Source organism: Phyllobates terribilis, unplaced genomic scaffold (genome assembly GCF_046119375.1).
Source record: "Phyllobates terribilis strain yellow unplaced genomic scaffold, ASM4611937v1 Scaffold_9__5_contigs__length_417890890, whole genome shotgun sequence".
NCBI lineage: Eukaryota > Metazoa > Chordata > Amphibia > Anura > Dendrobatidae > Phyllobates > Phyllobates terribilis.
Window position 1 is genome coordinate 165,418,164 of NW_027362769.1, and position 16,930 is coordinate 165,435,093.

General features: G+C 42.7%; 1 protein-coding gene across 5 annotated transcripts in view; it reads right to left on the reverse strand.

Annotated features, from left to right (window-relative positions):
• RAB3GAP1 (RAB3 GTPase activating protein catalytic subunit 1) overlaps positions 1-16,930 on the reverse strand; it is a 152,018-nt gene that overhangs the window by 31,815 nt on the left and 103,273 nt on the right. For all 5 annotated transcript variants that reach the window (XM_073647279.1, XM_073647280.1, XM_073647278.1 and 2 more), the window contains exons 16-17: positions 16,524-16,578; positions 16,083-16,445 (exon numbers count right to left, since the gene is read on the reverse strand). In XM_073647279.1, the coding sequence (XP_073503380.1) occupies positions 16,083-16,445; positions 16,524-16,578 (418 nt within the window). The remainder of the gene's footprint in view (positions 1-16,082; positions 16,446-16,523; positions 16,579-16,930) is intronic.

The following is a 16,930-nucleotide window of genomic DNA, read 5'->3' on the forward strand; positions in this document are numbered from 1 at the left end:
CGTGTGGGGACCAGCAATCGGTGAGGGGTCTCAGGGCCCGAACCCCCACCGATGTCCAGTCAAATATTTAGAAAATAAAGTGTAGGTGCCCTTTAAAAAGAAAGGAAATGAGCTGCAATACCAGACACAACCCATGGACAGAGGTGGCGCTGTTTTTGAAAGAAAGCAGCCATGAATGTCTACGCCTGTCCAATCCCTATAAATCCCAATAGCCTACACTATGATGCCTTAGCTCAACTGTCTCCCCGTCTGACGGGCTATAATCATCAGTAGATTAAAGGGGATATCCATAATATCCCAGTGTTTCCAAAAACAAGCCAAGAACTTACACACACACACACACACACACACACACACACACACACACATATATACACACTGATAAAGAGGGTAATTATTTTGGATGAAGATCAAATTTATGTAATTGTTTCCACATTTTTGGCTATATTAGTAAGTATATTGGGTCTATACTAAGCTCCTCCTTCTTAAAGGGATATTGCTATCCCTACGGTATGCCATCACTTTATGATCAGTAGGGGTCCGACTCCTAGGAACGCTATGAATGAAAGTTGTTTGAATGCTGATCCAAACGTGGAAGCCATTCACCAGACAGAGCATGTTATACTGGCCACGTCACAGGAAAAATAGCTGCAGAGCTGAGTTAAATGCAGTTTTTATTTTTAATTTTTTCCTCTTCTTGGGGAGATATCAGCTTGTAAAGTTTAGGTTATAATTTATGATAAGTCCAACGGGGGAATTTCCAAAGATTTGTCTCTGGGGGGCGTGTACTTCTTCCCCTGCATGACATTGACCAATCATAAGCAGGATCCGTCATGCAGGGGCTAAAAGAACACGCCCCCAGAAGGTCAGAAGAAGATTGCTCTTTCTGTGAGATATGTAATGACAGACAATCCTGGCCTCTGCACCAACTTTGTAGTAAAGAGCAGAGCCAAGTGCGAGTACAAACACCTCCAGATCTCCTCTCATGACAGTCAGTGTGGCTGAAGCATGTGAGCGATACACCAGAGTTGAGTGATTATCAACACTTCCAGCTTTCCGCTCATAGCAGTCAGTACTCCCCCAGTCCCTACCACCACTGACTTCCGTGAGATGAAAGATGGAGGCGTTTGTGATGAAACTCAGCTCTGCTTTATTCTACATAGTAGGTGCAGAGATCAGTGAGGAGAGCAGGGCTGTGTGTCATTACATGTCTCACACAGAGAAAGCTGACTCTAAGCTTATCTAGGGGCGTGTTCTTTTTTTCACCTGCATGATGCCTCCTGCTTATGATTGGTCAGTGTCATGCATTGGGTGAAATATACGCCCACAAAAAGAAGAAAATCTGGTAACGCCCAGTTGGGTTTAGCACAAATTACAACCTTACAAGCAAATATCTCTGTAATGAAGAGGAGAAATTAAAAAAATAAAAAAGACGTATTACTGAGCTCTGAAGTCACTATTCCATGATGTGGCCAGGTAAACTTATTAATTTTGGAGAAAGGTCGCCTTAAGCAGTTTTTTCCAGTAGCATAGCGTTGCTTCCAGCTACCTGGTTGTGGATGGAGCTGCAGCCATTCGCTTCACTGTGGCTGTGATTCCCCGGGACAGCAGGTGGGTGGAGCGCGATGAGCAGAGGAATCCCCTGAGGACTCTTTTTCTCCGAAACGGTGCCGATCACCATTGATCATAAAATTATGACGTCTCCTAGTGATGAGCCACCACTTTTTGAGATGGAGCGGGCATAGGATAAAATGGTAATATTCTCCTTCATTGGGGGTCCTTCGTAGCGGAGATACAGTAGTGATCACGGAGGGAAGGGATTTTATTGCATCTTCTCTCCTTACCCTGAAATGGCTGATAACAGAGAAAATCAGCTTATGTTCTACAGCACAGAATAAAAAGACGGGATCCGACATACGATAAATTCCTTAACATGAGATGGAAGTGACAAATTAAGCAAAGTCTTTTTAGGACGTCTTGGGTTTAGTGAGCCGGCGACAGATCACAGCTTAGAGGGAGGACTTCCCGCTGGCGAGGAAAGAGGCGATGATAATATAATACAGCGCAACAGGAAAAATCCAGTTATTGATCCGTAATTGCACGCCTAACCTCCTGGAACATGGGTCACAATGACACACTCCGGTGGAGGGGAGTAGAGCTGAGGCGTTGACAGGGGCCGGGGGGCGCAGGAAGCTTCTCTGATTAAGTGCTCGATACAGCTAAAAAGGAGGAAAAAAAATCTATAGGTTGTAAACAGAGGGTCCGAGCTGCTGCATTACTTCCACCTCACTCGACAGCGTAATGACAGCGCGCCCCATTCAGGGAACTTATCTGCTGAGGGTTAGAAAGTAAAAGACTCCGGGATAAGCTGTGTGACCTCCCAAACCTACACATAGACCGTCCGCGCGGAGAGAGGGCCAGCTCCGTCCGCGCGGAGAGAGGGCCAGCTCCAGGACAGATGTAGAATCTTGTTACATTGTAACATTCACTGCGGCTTCATAGGTATCAGGTAACTGCTCGCCGGAGGGGGTCCGCGTGCTGTAGCTCCCACCCATATACTAAAATAGTAGTTATATTCTTATCCGTAGGGACAGTATTATAGTAGTTATATTCTTATCCGTAGGGACAGTATTATAGTAGTTATATCCAGTCCAGTGATAACGGACCACCATTGTGGCCACTGGTTCAGGGTCCTGCAAATCGTTTTGCTGAACTCAAGGTCTGAGGTCTAAATGCCCTTAAGAGACGGATCTTCATTTATTACAGCTGGAATAGGAAACACATCGATTCTTCCTTCCACACCATACTGATCAATTGGTTGGGAAAAGAACCATCTTGTACATAGGAGCAGTATTATAGTAGTTATATTCTTGTACATAGGAGGCAGTATTATAGTAGTTATATTCTTGTACATAGGAGCAGTATTATAGTAGTTATATTCTTGTACATAGGAGCAGTATTATAGTAGTTATATTCTTGTACATAGGAGCAGTATTATAGTAGTTATATTCTTGTACATAGGAGCAGTATTATAGTAGTTATATTCTTGTACATAGGGGGCAGTATTATAGTAGTTATATTCTTGTATATAGGAGCAGTATTATAGTAGTTATATTCTTGTATATAGGAGCAGTATTATAGTAGTTATATTCTTGTACATAGGAGCAGTATTATAGTAGTTATATTCTTGTACATAGGAGCAGTATTATAGTAGTTATATTCTTGTACATAGGAGCAGTATTATAGTAGTTATATTCTTGTACATAGGAGCAGTATTATAGTAGTTATATTCTTGTACATAGGAGCAGTATTATAGTAGTTATATTCTTGTACATAGGAGCAGTATTATAGTAGTTATATTCTTGTACATAGGGGGCAGTATTATAGTAGTTATATTCTTGTATATAGGAGCAGTATTATAGTAGTTATATTCTTGTATATAGGAGCAGTATTATAGTAGTTATATTCTTGTACATACGGGCAGTATTATAGTAGTTATATTCTTGTACATACGAGCAGTATTATAGCAGTTACATTCTTGTACATACGAGCAGTATTATAGTAGTTATATTCTTGTACATAGGGGCAGTATTATAGTAGTTATATTCTTGTACATAGGGGCAGTATTATAGTAGTCATATTCTTGTACATAGGGGGCAGTATTATAGTAGTTATATTCTTGTACATAGGGGGCAGTATTATAGTAGTTATATTCTTGTACATAGGGGCAGTATTATAGTAGTTATATTCTTGTACATAGGGGCAGTATTATAGTAGTTATATTCTTGTACATAGGGGCAGTATTATAGTAGTTATATTCTTGTACATAGGGGCAGTATTATAGTAGTTATATTGTTGTACATAGGGGCAGTATTATAGTAGTTATATTGTTGTACATAGGAGCAGTATTATAGTAGTTATATTCTTGTACATACGGGCAGTATTATAGTAGTTATATTCTTGTACATAGGAGCAGTATTATAGTAGTTATATTCTTGTACATAGGAGCAGTATTATAGTAGTTATATTCTTGTACATAGGAGCAGTATTATAGTAGTTATATTCTTGTACATAGGAGCAGTATTATAGTAGTTATATTCTTGTACATACGGGCAGTATTATAGTAGTTATATTCTTGTACATACGAGCAGTATTATAGTAGTTATATTCTTGTACATACGAGCAGTATTATAGTAGTTATATTCTTGTACATACGAGCAGTATTATAGTAGTTATATTCTTGTACATAGGGGCAGTATTATAGTAGTTATATTCTTGTACATAGGGGCAGTATTATAGTAGTTATATTCCTGTACATAGGGGCAGTATTATAGTAGTCATATTCTTGTACATAGGGGGCAGTATTATAGTAGTTATATTCTTGTACATAGGGGGCAGTATTATAGTAGTTATATTCTTGTACATAGGGGCAGTATTATAGTAGTTATATTCTTGTACATAGGGGCAGTATTATAGTAGTTATATTCTTGTACATGGGCAGTATTATAGTAGTTATATTCTTGTACATGGGGGCAGTATTATAGTAGTTATATTCTTGTACATGGGGGCAGTATTATAGTAGTTATATTCTTGTACATAGGAGCAGTATTATAGTAGTTATATTCTTGTACATAGGAGCAGTATTATAGTAGTTATATTCTTGTACATAGAAGCAGTATTATAGTAGTTATATTCTTGTACATAGGGGCAGTATTATAGTAGTTATATTCTTGTATATAGGAGCAGTATTATAGTAGTTATATTCTTGTACATACGAGCAGTACTATAGCAGTTATATTCTTGTACATATGAGCAGTATTATAGCAGTTATATTCTTGTACATAGGGGCAGTATTATAGTAGTTATATTCTTGTACATAGGGGGCAGTATTATAGTTATATTCTTGTATATAGGAGCAGTATTAAAGTAGTTGTATTCTTGTACATAGGACGCAGTATTATAGTAGTTATATTCTTGTACATAGGGGCAGTATTATAGCAGTTATATTCTTATACATAGGAGCAGTATTATAGTAGTTATATTCTTATACATAGGAGCAGTATTATATTATATTCTTGTACATAGGAGCAGTATTATAGTAGTTATATTCTTGTACATAGGAGCAGTATTATAGCAGTTATATTCTAGTACATAGGAGCAGTATTATAGTAGTTATATTCTAGTACATAGGAGCAGTATTATAGTAGTTATATTCTTGTACATAGGAGCAGTATTATAGTAGTTATATTCTTGTACATAGGGGCAGTATTATAGTAGTCATATTCTTGTACATAGGGGGCAGTATTATAGTAGTTATATTCTTGTACATAGGGGCAGTATTATAGTAGTTATATTCTTGTACATAGGGGCAGTATTATAGTAGTCATATTCTTGTACATAGGGGGCAGTATTATAGTAGTTATATTCTTGTATATAGGGGCAGTATTATAGTAGTTATATTCTTGTACATAGGAGCAGTATTATAGTAGTTATATTCTTGTACATAGGGGGCAGTATTATAGTAGTTATATTCTTGTACATAGGGGGCAGTATTATAGCAGTTATATTCTTGTACATAGGAGCAGTATTATAGTAGTTATATTCTTGTACATAGGAGCAGTATTATATTAGTTATATTCTTGTACATAGGAGCAGTATTATAGTAGTTATATTCTTGTACATAGGGGCAGTATTATAGTAGTTATATTCTAGTACATAGGAGCAGTATTATAGTAGTTATATTCTTATACATAGGGGCAGTATTATAGTAGTTATATTCCTGTACATATGGGGCAGTATTATAGTAGTTATATTATTGTACATAGGAGCAGTATTATAGTAGTTATATTCTTGTACATAGGGGCAGTATTATAGTAGTTATATTCTTGTATTTAGAGGGCAGTATTATAGTAGTTATATTCTTGTACATAGGGGCAGTATTATAGTAGTTATATTCTTGTACGTAGGAGCAGTATTATAGTAGTTATATTCTTGTACATAGGAGCAGTATTATAGTAGTTATATTCTTGTACATAGGAGCAGTATTATAGTAGTTATATTCTTGTACATAGGAGCAGTATTATAGTAGTTATATTCTTGTACATAGGGGCAGTATTATAGTAGCTATATTCTTGTACATAGGGGCAGTATTATAGTAGTTATATTCTTGTACATAGGGGGCAGTATTCTAGTAGTTATATTCTTGTACATAGGGGCAGTATTATAGTAGTTATATTCTTGTACATAGGAGCAGTATTATAGTAGTTATATTCTTGTACATAGGAGCAGTATTATAGTAGTTATATTCTTGTACATAGGGGCAGTATTATAGTAGCTATATTCTTGTACATAGGGGCAGTATTATAGTAGTTATATTCTTGTACATAGGAGCAGTATTATAGTAGTTATATTCTTGTACATAGGGAGCAGTATTATAGTAGTTATATTCTTGTACATAGGGGCAGTATTATAGTAGTTATATTCTTGTACATAGGGGCAGTATTATAGTAGCTATATTCTTGTACGTAGGGGCAGTATTATAGTAGCTACTGCTGATATACAAAAGAATCTGAATTCTACAAGGAGCAGATGAGATTGTAACGTAAGACAGATGTGTGTTCGGTGTAGGTGTCCCAGGCATAACAAAGGGGAAGAGAAAGGTTTGGGTAGCTGATGAAGGTGATATTCGCCCCATGAGATGCAGGAGACTGTATATAGGGCCCTCTGGCTGCAGGACTGTTATGTGCAGGAAGGGGTCAGGATTCTAAATAGAGGTATTGATTGGCCCTTGGAGGGAGGACAGACGTGGGTCAACTATTACTGCAGATTAATAGGATAAAAGACAAACACAATGTGCATGGATTTCAAGGCTTCTCTCCAGCAGGAATCATTAGAGCCTGGAAACACGCTGACATTTACAGCGCATGAGGAGCCGGAGGGACGGAGCTGAAGACGGGGCGCAATAAGCATTTATAGTGGGTCCCACTCTGGGACGGAGCGGGGGAAGCGGTATTGACTCTCTCTATTACCTGCAGCTTATTGCTCTCCCCAAGGTAAAATCCTGACGGGCTGTGAAGATAATGATTTTACTGTGGAAGACGTTTTAGGAAGGAGTCTGAAGACTTGAGGTGTAAGGATCTGAGATAATTACAAATTTATAGATTATATTACATGGGAAGAACAGTAGAAAATATTACTGATCTCCGCTGGACGTCTGAACTTTACGCCACTTTTATGGCAAAAAAAAGGCACAAATTTTAGTATATATTGTTTTTAATTGCAACTTTTTACCCCTCTCATCAATTTTCAAAAGGATGGGACGCTTGCCGGGGCACACACAGGCATAGTAGGACACTATCATTTATGCCAGACAGGGGAACTGGCTGGCACTCCTATAGGGGCACTGGCTGGCACTGCTACAGGGGAACTGGCTGGCACTGCTATAGGGGCACTGGCTGGCACTGCTATAGGGGCACTGGCTGGCACTGCTACAGGGGCACTGGCTGGCACTGCTATAGGGGCACTGGCTGGCACTGCTATAAGGAAATTGGCTGGCACTGCTATAGGGGTACTGGCTGGCACTGCTATAGGGGCACTGCTATAAGGAAACTGGCTGGCACTGCTATAGGGGCACTGCTATAGGGGTACTGGCTGGCACTGCTATAGGGGCACTGCTATAAGGAAACTGGCTGGCACTGCTATAGGGGCACTGCTATAGGGGTACTGGCTGGCACTGTTATGGGGGTATTGCTGTTGAGGGAGGGCAATGGCCCTTCACGGTTGACCAAGTGAGTATCAAATTATTATGTTATAAGGTTGATAGCAATCCACAGAAAACCAAAACGGAGACAGTGCTCTGTATGGGAGGATTCAGAGAATCTCTAACCAAGCTTATTTCTACTTAGCATTTTATATTGTTTTGAGTTTATCAATGGCCAATCACCTACAGCCATACTACAGGCTTGAACCAATGTTAGTACAATTATTACGGAAACACACATATGGTCATATATCATCGTTAGTTCGGCGCATGATGGAAAGTTACAAGGTTACCCATCCCGGCTCAGACTAGTTAGATAACGGGAGCAGGGTGTCTCACAGAATGTTCTTGTGAGAAAAGGTTAGTGTGGGAAAGATGCATGTGAAGCATGAGAAGAGAAGGAAAGAATGCATGTTATGCAAGAAGTATAATAACATGATTTTGAAGCAAGCAGACAAAATGGAGTTGCTATAGCATGAGTATCAATATGTCCTTTACACTTGGATAGCATGAATATTAATATGTCCTTTACATTGCTATGGGGGCACTGGCTAGCACTGTTATAGGGGAACTGGCTGGCACTGTTATGGAGGCACTGTAGTGATGTTTCATGACCTATATGAAAGTACTAGACTTTTTTTCCGGTCATGATATTTCTTAGCATTTCGGCCGTGCTGGAACTTGCAGTTCTTCAAGAGTAGGAGATTTATCCCTGACACGTTGCGTCGCTTTTTTTCTGTGCCGATACAGATAGATCATTGATCGTACAACCTCATATTTCCCTCTTCTTGCGCCGAGCGGCTCGGAATAATGTCTGGTTATATACCCTGGTTCTGTATGACCCTTTAACGGTGCAATAAGACGACCTTATAAATCGGACCGCAATGCATGGACTGGCCGCAGGTCTCCCGAACTGAGCTGACAGCTTCATATGATTCTATATTTTATATTTCGCTCGTGTCGGGAGACCCAACGGCCACTCCGTGCATTGCAGTCCGATTTATACGATCGTCTGAATGCACCTTTAATGTCATTCCTACACGGTCAATTTAATTATAGGGTTGGAGATGGCAAAATGACTACTGTGCCCACGTGTGACAGCCCGAGCAATGTCACCTATAACAAAACACACATGCATCCTCCTCTCCGGTGGTCCGCAGGGCTGTGACATGTATGGAGTTATAATTGCTGTACCCGGAGTGAGAAATGACCCATGGATGGGGCACGGAGGGGGCTACACAGGCTGCAAACAGCATGGTATTACACCACGGCGCTGGGGAAGGCGGCTTGTGTAGTGGCCACCACTGGGCCCGCTGCAGACATCACGACAGATTAATATTCAGCGCCGGAGTACGACGACGATCCAGAAAATACATTTTTATTCCAAGTGGAAGTCAATGATGCAGGAATAGAAACACCGGCTTGTAATAAGCATATATTTGGTTTTATAAGCTCTGAATATGGCACAAAGATCCAGGCATCTCGGCTCGTCTTTCTCTGCCGGGATGAAGGTTATTAAAATGTGACGAAAACTATGGCTTTATGAATATCACTAAAAATCATGAATGATTAAAAACAAAAAATGAAAAAAAAAAGTAGTATTTTTTTTATATTTCGAGGCACAGCACCACTCTTATCTACAGGCCGGGCCGGGTATTGCATCCATCAGGTGTATATCAGACATAGACCATAAAAGAGAGCGGCCCGGCACCAGGGAAATGCAATGCGAGCCCAAAGTGTCCCAGCGATCGCAACTTCCAAAGGAACGGATCGGATATTGATAATCTATCATCAGGACAAGTCATCAAAATCTGAGAAGTACCCCCTTTAAGTGCCAAATAAGCCTGTTTGCTAAGGGGTTAACATGGACTGATTTAGTTTTATGAAACTTCCCCCACCCCACACTTATTTTTTAATGTTTCTGTGACTTGAGGTGGGAATTATTCGACTCCGGAGACTTCAAAATAAAAAAAAACTGTTCAATTTAGGAGAAAATAATCAAGATATAGACTACGGGCACGCCCCGCGAAGTGACGGCGAGACCCCCGGGGACGTAACGTAGGGTGAGTGTGTTCATAGACCAGGAGAGATTAGGTTAAGAATCAGAGGATTGTGTGCCACCGCCGCTGAACGAGAGGTGGAGAATCGCTCCCAAAGAACGGATCTGCGGATGCCGCAAATCAAGGATTACGCTCCACGGGGCTCCGGTAATGCAGGAGGAAAAGTTTGTAGTTTCGGAGTGAGTTTTAAATAAGGGCTGATTACATCCAGCGGTGCCATTACTACATTTACCAGGGGAGAAGCAAATGATGGTTTATCCAGTTTAGCAACAAAAATCGCCCTACCAAATAGTAAGTGGGCAAAGAACTGAATGAGATCACTTGAAACTGGACAATAGAGACGGCGGTAATCGGAGGATAGGGCCTGATCATGGCTCCTGTTCACATCTCAACATTGCAAAGGCTCCTGACGCATGCCACCTAGCGTCATCTGTTACCCACAGGCCAAAAGAGTTTTTCTGTACCGGCCAAACGGATGATGTCGATAAGATAAATATTTGGCCTCCACTTGGATGCACCGATGACTTAAAGTGGTTCTCCGAGAAACCGCTGGAAATCAGCAAGCTGAAATGGATACGGAAAATAAAACAGGCTGTTCCGTGAGCCACAAACTAAAACCAGATTTCTGCTATTATTTACACCAAATTCTGGCACAAATTTTACTAAATATGTCAAGTAGGGGGTTTAAATGCCCCCCTGCATTACCTCCGCTGGTGCAAAATTAAAAAAAAAAAAAAAAAAAAAAGTCAAGTTTTCTCAAAGTTTTTCAAAACTTTTTTTGTTCTTCATGATCAAGTAAAAAAAAACAAAAAACTTTTCCTATAATGTGGATGGCCCCGTTAACAGGTTTGTGATGAAGCATGACCAGAGATCGCAGATTTCACTTTGTACGACACTCTAGCACACTTGGCTGCGCTCGGTTGACGCCGGTCTACGCCGAGGATCTTTTGTTTCATAGAGGAGTTATTAGCGTCACACAGCTGATAATTTTCTTTAAATTCACTAATGCATTTCAAGCCACCTCGGAAAATCTGCAGTTTTATTCCTCTTGTTTGGAAATCTTTACATTAAACAGTTCCCATGCGGCGCCGCAGTAACATGAAATCATCGCCCTTTAATTCCAGCACTTAAACGAGATGTCGCTGTCACATTAAAACGAAGCGATCAAAGAAATGATTTTACATAAAGGCTGAAACCAATTAGGAGCGACGAAGCTGAAAATGGACGAGATTATCCAACGCCGTCGTACAAACACGAGTCAACAGTGTTGACAACAACTTCTCCGAAAATCTGCACTTTGTCCCCCCGCTGTTAATAAATCTGGAGGCAGAAGGTGAAAAGTGTCATAACTATCGTCCGAGCACAGCACAGTCTACAGGGCGACTGATCACATCAGTGATCTATCAAGTACTGTACTGGGAGCCATGATCACTACTGCCCCTAATAAGTGTTACCTGTATTATACCCCAGAGCTGCACTCACTATTCTGCTGGTGCAGTCACTGTGTACATACATTACATTACTGATCCTGAGTTACATCCTGTATTATACCCCAGAGCTGCACTCACTATTCTGCTGGTGCAGTCACTGTGTACATACATTACATTACTTGTGTTTATGGTCATTATCCTGTTGCAAGACTCATGACCTGCGACTGAGACCAAGCTTTCTGACACTGGGCAGCACATTTCTCTCTAGAATCCCTTGATTAGTCTTGAGATTTCATTGTACTCTGCATAGTTTCAAGACACCCTGTGCCAGATGCAGCAAAGCAGCCCCAGAACATAACAAAGCCTCCTCCATGTTTCACAGTAGGGACAGTGTTCTTTTCTTGATATGCTTCACTTTTCCATCTGTGAACATAGAGCTGATGTGCCTTGCCCAAAACTTCCATTTTTGTCTCATCTGTCCATAGGACATTCTCCCAGAAGCTTTGTGTCTTGTCAAAATGTAGTTTGGCAAATTCCAGTCTGGCTTTTTTATGATTTTTTTTCACCAATGGTGTTCTCCTTGGTCGTCTCCAATGAAGTCCACTTTGGATCAAACAACAACGGATCGTGTGATCTGACACTGATGTTCCTTGAGCTTGAAGTTCACCTTTAATCTCTTTAGAAGTTATCCTGGGCTCTTTTGTTACCATTCGTATTATCCGTCTCTTTGATTTGTCATCAATTTTCCTCCGGCGGCCACGTCCAGGGAGGCTGGCTACAGTCCCATGGATCTTACATTTCTGAATAATATGTGCAACTGTAGTTACAGGAACATCAAGCTGCTTGGAGATGGTCTTATAACCTTTACCTTTAACATGCTTGTCTATAATTTTCTTTCTAATCTCCTGAGACAACTCTTTCCTTTGCTTCCTCTGGTCCATGTTGAGTGGGGTACACACCATGTCACCAAACAGCACAGTGAGTATCTGTAGCCCTATATACAGGCCCACTGACTGATTACAAGATTGTAGACACCTGTGATGCTAATTAGTGGACACAACTTGATTTCACATGTCCCTTTTGTCACATTATTTTCAGGGGTACCGTCATTTCTGTCCAGGCCTATTTCATGAGTTTCATTTTTTAAAAATCCTGTGGAAGCAGAAAAGCAATGTCTGACTTCCATTTGTTCATTTTCATAGATTTTGTATTTTATTATTACTTTTGTCAGATTCAAGTTATTTCTGTGACCATTGTGGGTTTTTCTTTCATTAAACGAGGGGTACCAACAATTTTGACCAGGTGTGTATGAGCGGCGTACACTGGGGTATACTGACATAATGTTTGGTAAGGACACGATGGTAATAGTTGGCACCGGCCTCTTCCTCTGTCACAAGGATTACAATCACTTCTTACGTTTAGGATTCTGCCGTCCATGACACAAATAGCAGATTCCTCGGTGATTGTTTGTTGAGGCGTCAGTATGTGGGTGACGGCTCTTTGAGAAACGTTCCCATTGTCTGGTGAGTGTACGGCAGCACAATACAGAAGACGTCTGCGGCGTCACATCAGTGCAGGAGCCGCCGCGTCTTCTCCGGGTTTCCAGCCACATAATGAAAACTCTGAAAGAAGGGAGGATAATATACTGCGCACTGACGCTCGGCTTCAATAAAGTACAGAAAATAAATCTGCTTTATTAATAATTACCAACATTGGTCTTCTGCCGTTCAGAGAGAATAATGGATTTATAGATCAGAAATTTCAGTAAAAAACTATTCTGTCTGCACACAAAAAAAAAAATACGAGACGAGATTATCAGAGGTTCATTAGGAGAGACTGCGAGTCTACGGAAATATATTATTTATCGCCTCAAGGTAGAAAATGTTCTACAAGGCAAGATGCAAAGTCTTAAAGGGGAACTTCAGATGACCCAATGACTGATCCGCTGTGTGCGGGGCTCCACTGTGGACCAAAAAGGGCAGATCTCTACCCTTAAAGGGGAATTCGCAGAATCGAAAGTCATCCCCTGTCCACAGGATCGGAGAAATCTCAGAGGTCCGACCACTGGGACGCTCAGCGATCCCAAGAATAGGGAATGAAGCAGGGGTACGTCTGCTCCATTCATTGTCTACGGGACTGACGGAGGAAGCCGAATACTGATATCTCCATCATTACCGCAGCGGAGCATCTGGTTCGGTAAAGCCCCATCCTCACTATGATAGAAGTCAGGCCGCGGCCTATGGAGAGGGGATAGAGTTTAGATCTGAGAATACCCTTTAAGGATCCAACATTTGGCGCTGGGGTCGCTATAGTATTTGTCCCATTGGAATGACACCTTCTCTTAAAGGGATTTACCCACTAAATACATTTATTCTCTAGCCACTGGATAGTTAATACTCGGGCTCCGACATATGGGAGCCCCAAAAATCTTGAGAAGGGGGTGTCAAAGTTCCCTGTCTGAACGCAGTAACGTTTCCCAGGCTTGATCACCACTTTATTTCCTTCTGTGAACCTGCTATCTCCCATAGAAGCGAATGCAGAGCTGACCACCCACAGAAGCGAATGCAGAGCTGACCACCCACAGAAGCGAATGCAGAGCTGACCACCCACAGAAGCGAATGCAGAGCTGACCACCCACAGAAGCGAATGCAGAGCTGACCACCCACAGAAGCGAATGCAGAGCTGACCACCCACAGAAGCGAATGCAGAGCTGACCACCCACAGAAGCGAATGCAGAGCTGACCACCCACAGAAGCGAATGCAGAGCTGACCACCCACAGAAGCGAATGCAGAGCTGACCACCCATACAAGCGAATGCAGAGCTGACCACCCATACAAGCGAATGCAGAGCTGACCACCCATACAAGCGAATGCAGAGCTGACCACCCATACAAGCGAATGCAGAGCTGACCACCCATACAAGCGAATGCAGAGCTGACCACCCATACAAGCGAATGCAGAGCTGACCACCCATACAAGCGAATGCAGAGCTGACCACCCATACAAGCGAATGCAGAGCTGACCACCCATACAAGCGAATGCAGAGCTGACCACCCATAGAAGCGAATGCAGAGCTGACCACCCATACAAGCGAATGCAGAGCTGACCACCCATACAAGCGAATGCAGAGCTGACCACCCATACAAGCGAATGCAGAGCTGACCACCCATACAAGCGAATACAGAGCTGACCACCCATACAAGCGAATGCAGAGCTGACCACCCATACAAGCGAATGCAGAGCTGACCACCCATACAAGCGAATGCAGAGCTGACCACCCATACAAGCGAATGCAGAGCTGACCACCCATACAAGCGAATGCAGAGCTCACCACCCATACAAGCGAATGCAGAGCTCACCACCCATAAAAGCGAATGCAGAGCTGACCACCCATAGAAGCGAATGCAGAGCTGACCACCCATAGAAGCGAATGCAGAGCTGACCACCCATAGAAGCGAATGCAGAGCTGACCACCCATAGAAGCGAATGCAGAGCTGACCACCCATACAAGCGAATGCAGAGCTGACCACCCATAGAAGCGAATGCAGAACTGACCACCCATAGAAGCGAATGCAGAGCTGACCACCCACAGAAGCGAATGCAGAGCTGACCACCCATACAAGCGAATGCAGAGCTGACCACCCATACAAGCGAATGCAGAGCTGACCACCCATACAAGCGAATGCAGAGCTGACCACCCATACAAGCGAATGCAAAGCTGACCACCCATACAAGCGAATGCAGAGCTGACCACCCATACAAGCGAATGCAGAGCTGACCACCCATACAAGCGAATGCAGAGCTGACCACCCATACAAGCGAATGCAGAGCTGACCACCCATACAAGCGAATGCAGAGCTGACCACCCATACAAGCGAATGCAGAGCTGACCACCCATACAAGCGAATGCAGAGCTGACCACCCATACAAGCGAATGCAGAGCTGACCACCCATAGAAGCAAATGCAGAACTGACCACCCATAGAAGTGAATGCAGAGCTGACCACCCATACAAGCGAATGCAGAGCTGACCACCCATACAAGCGAATGCAGAGCTGACCACCCATACAAGCGAATGCAGAGCTGACCACCCATACAAGCGAATGCAGAGCTGACCACCCATACAAGCGAATGCAGAGCTGACCACCCATACAAGCGAATGCAGAGCTGACCACCCATACAAGCGAATGCAGAGCTGACCACCCATAGAAGCAAATGCAGAACTGACCACCCATAGAAGTGAATGCAGAGCTGACCACCCATAGAAGAGAATGCAGAGCTGATTGCACATATAGAGGAGCTCTTTATTCCCACTGGGGACTTTGGGTCCCCAGAAGCAGTGGAGACCCCCAGGAATCACACCTGATTCAGTGAATAAGTAATCAATGTATTTAGCGGGGGAAAAATCTTTAAGGTAGTTTCCCTAACTCAGGCTGCGATTGCCACCCCCGTGATCAGTTGATTTCCCCCATGGAGGCTGTTGAAGAGTTAAAAGTGACAGAACTTCGGATATCACTTATGCAGTTATGTACTGGCTGATTCTGCATCTGCAATGATGCGCACAACTTTCTAATATACTTTGTGCTCCATTTTCTCACCATTTCCACATCTCTGCTGGCTGCCAGTGAATGAAAACATTGATTAAATCCTTAGGCTGAAAATCTGTCCTGATCGTGTCCTGTACCCGCAGCTGCAGGGCTTGGTGCAATGTAACAGCACGACCTCTTGTAATGAGACAGGTAGGATGTAACTAGGGTGGGCTTACAACCCCTGAATGACCATTCGGTCCCACAGGAAGGGTAAAAGCACAAAGAAGCAAGGAGTAGGGTGTTACCTGTGTGATGGGGACGTAGAGCGGCTCTCCGGAGAGCAGTAGGGTCAGGTTTCCGGACTGGTGAAGGCGGCCGTCTGGTTTCAGCACCTCCTTCGCCTCCTCTCTGGACTTCTTCTTTGCCTCCTCTTGGCCGCTTTCCTTCATTTCCTCCGTGTCACTGTGACACTCAAAAAACTCGTCCTCGCTGTCGCTCCAGGAGTCCCAGGATTTGCCCACCTCGTACTTATTTTTCTCCGCCTCTGCTGCGGAGTTTATGGAATCGCTTGCCGGCCGATGCGTGGCCGAATTCGAGGAGTCGGGGGGAGCGCTCCCCTTTTTGACGTCGTCTCTCGCCTTCTTCCTCTCGATACAGCAGTTCAGCATCTGAAGAGCAGGGAGACAGATTTTCACGTACAAGGCCCAAAAACATCTGTTACTAGGTGGGAAACGGAAAGTGCTTACCTGGAGCTTCTGGTGGAGCAGGCAGCACTTCAGATCTGGGGGTCCGCTAGTTAACCTACAGAACATGAACAGTCCCGTTAAGCCTCATGTGGAATCTCTGACATTACTGATATATTCTGCAGCGTATCTAAAAATCAATAATAAAGTAACTCAATTAAAAACATCACGTCGTTTTGTGTATGCAGCTCCATTGCATACCTATGCGTTTCAACTGGAACCAACCATGTGTAGTCTAATCCTGCCGACGTATTTTCTTTCATCTGCTCCCAACTTTATGCTGTCAGGCGCTCAACAAGTTACCAAGAAGTAGAGGACAGATGAAGGAAACTATAACTCTGGAATCAGACTACGCAGGCTTTGTTTGTGGTCTGTTACCATGGAGACATATAGGTTTGAATAGGAGCTGT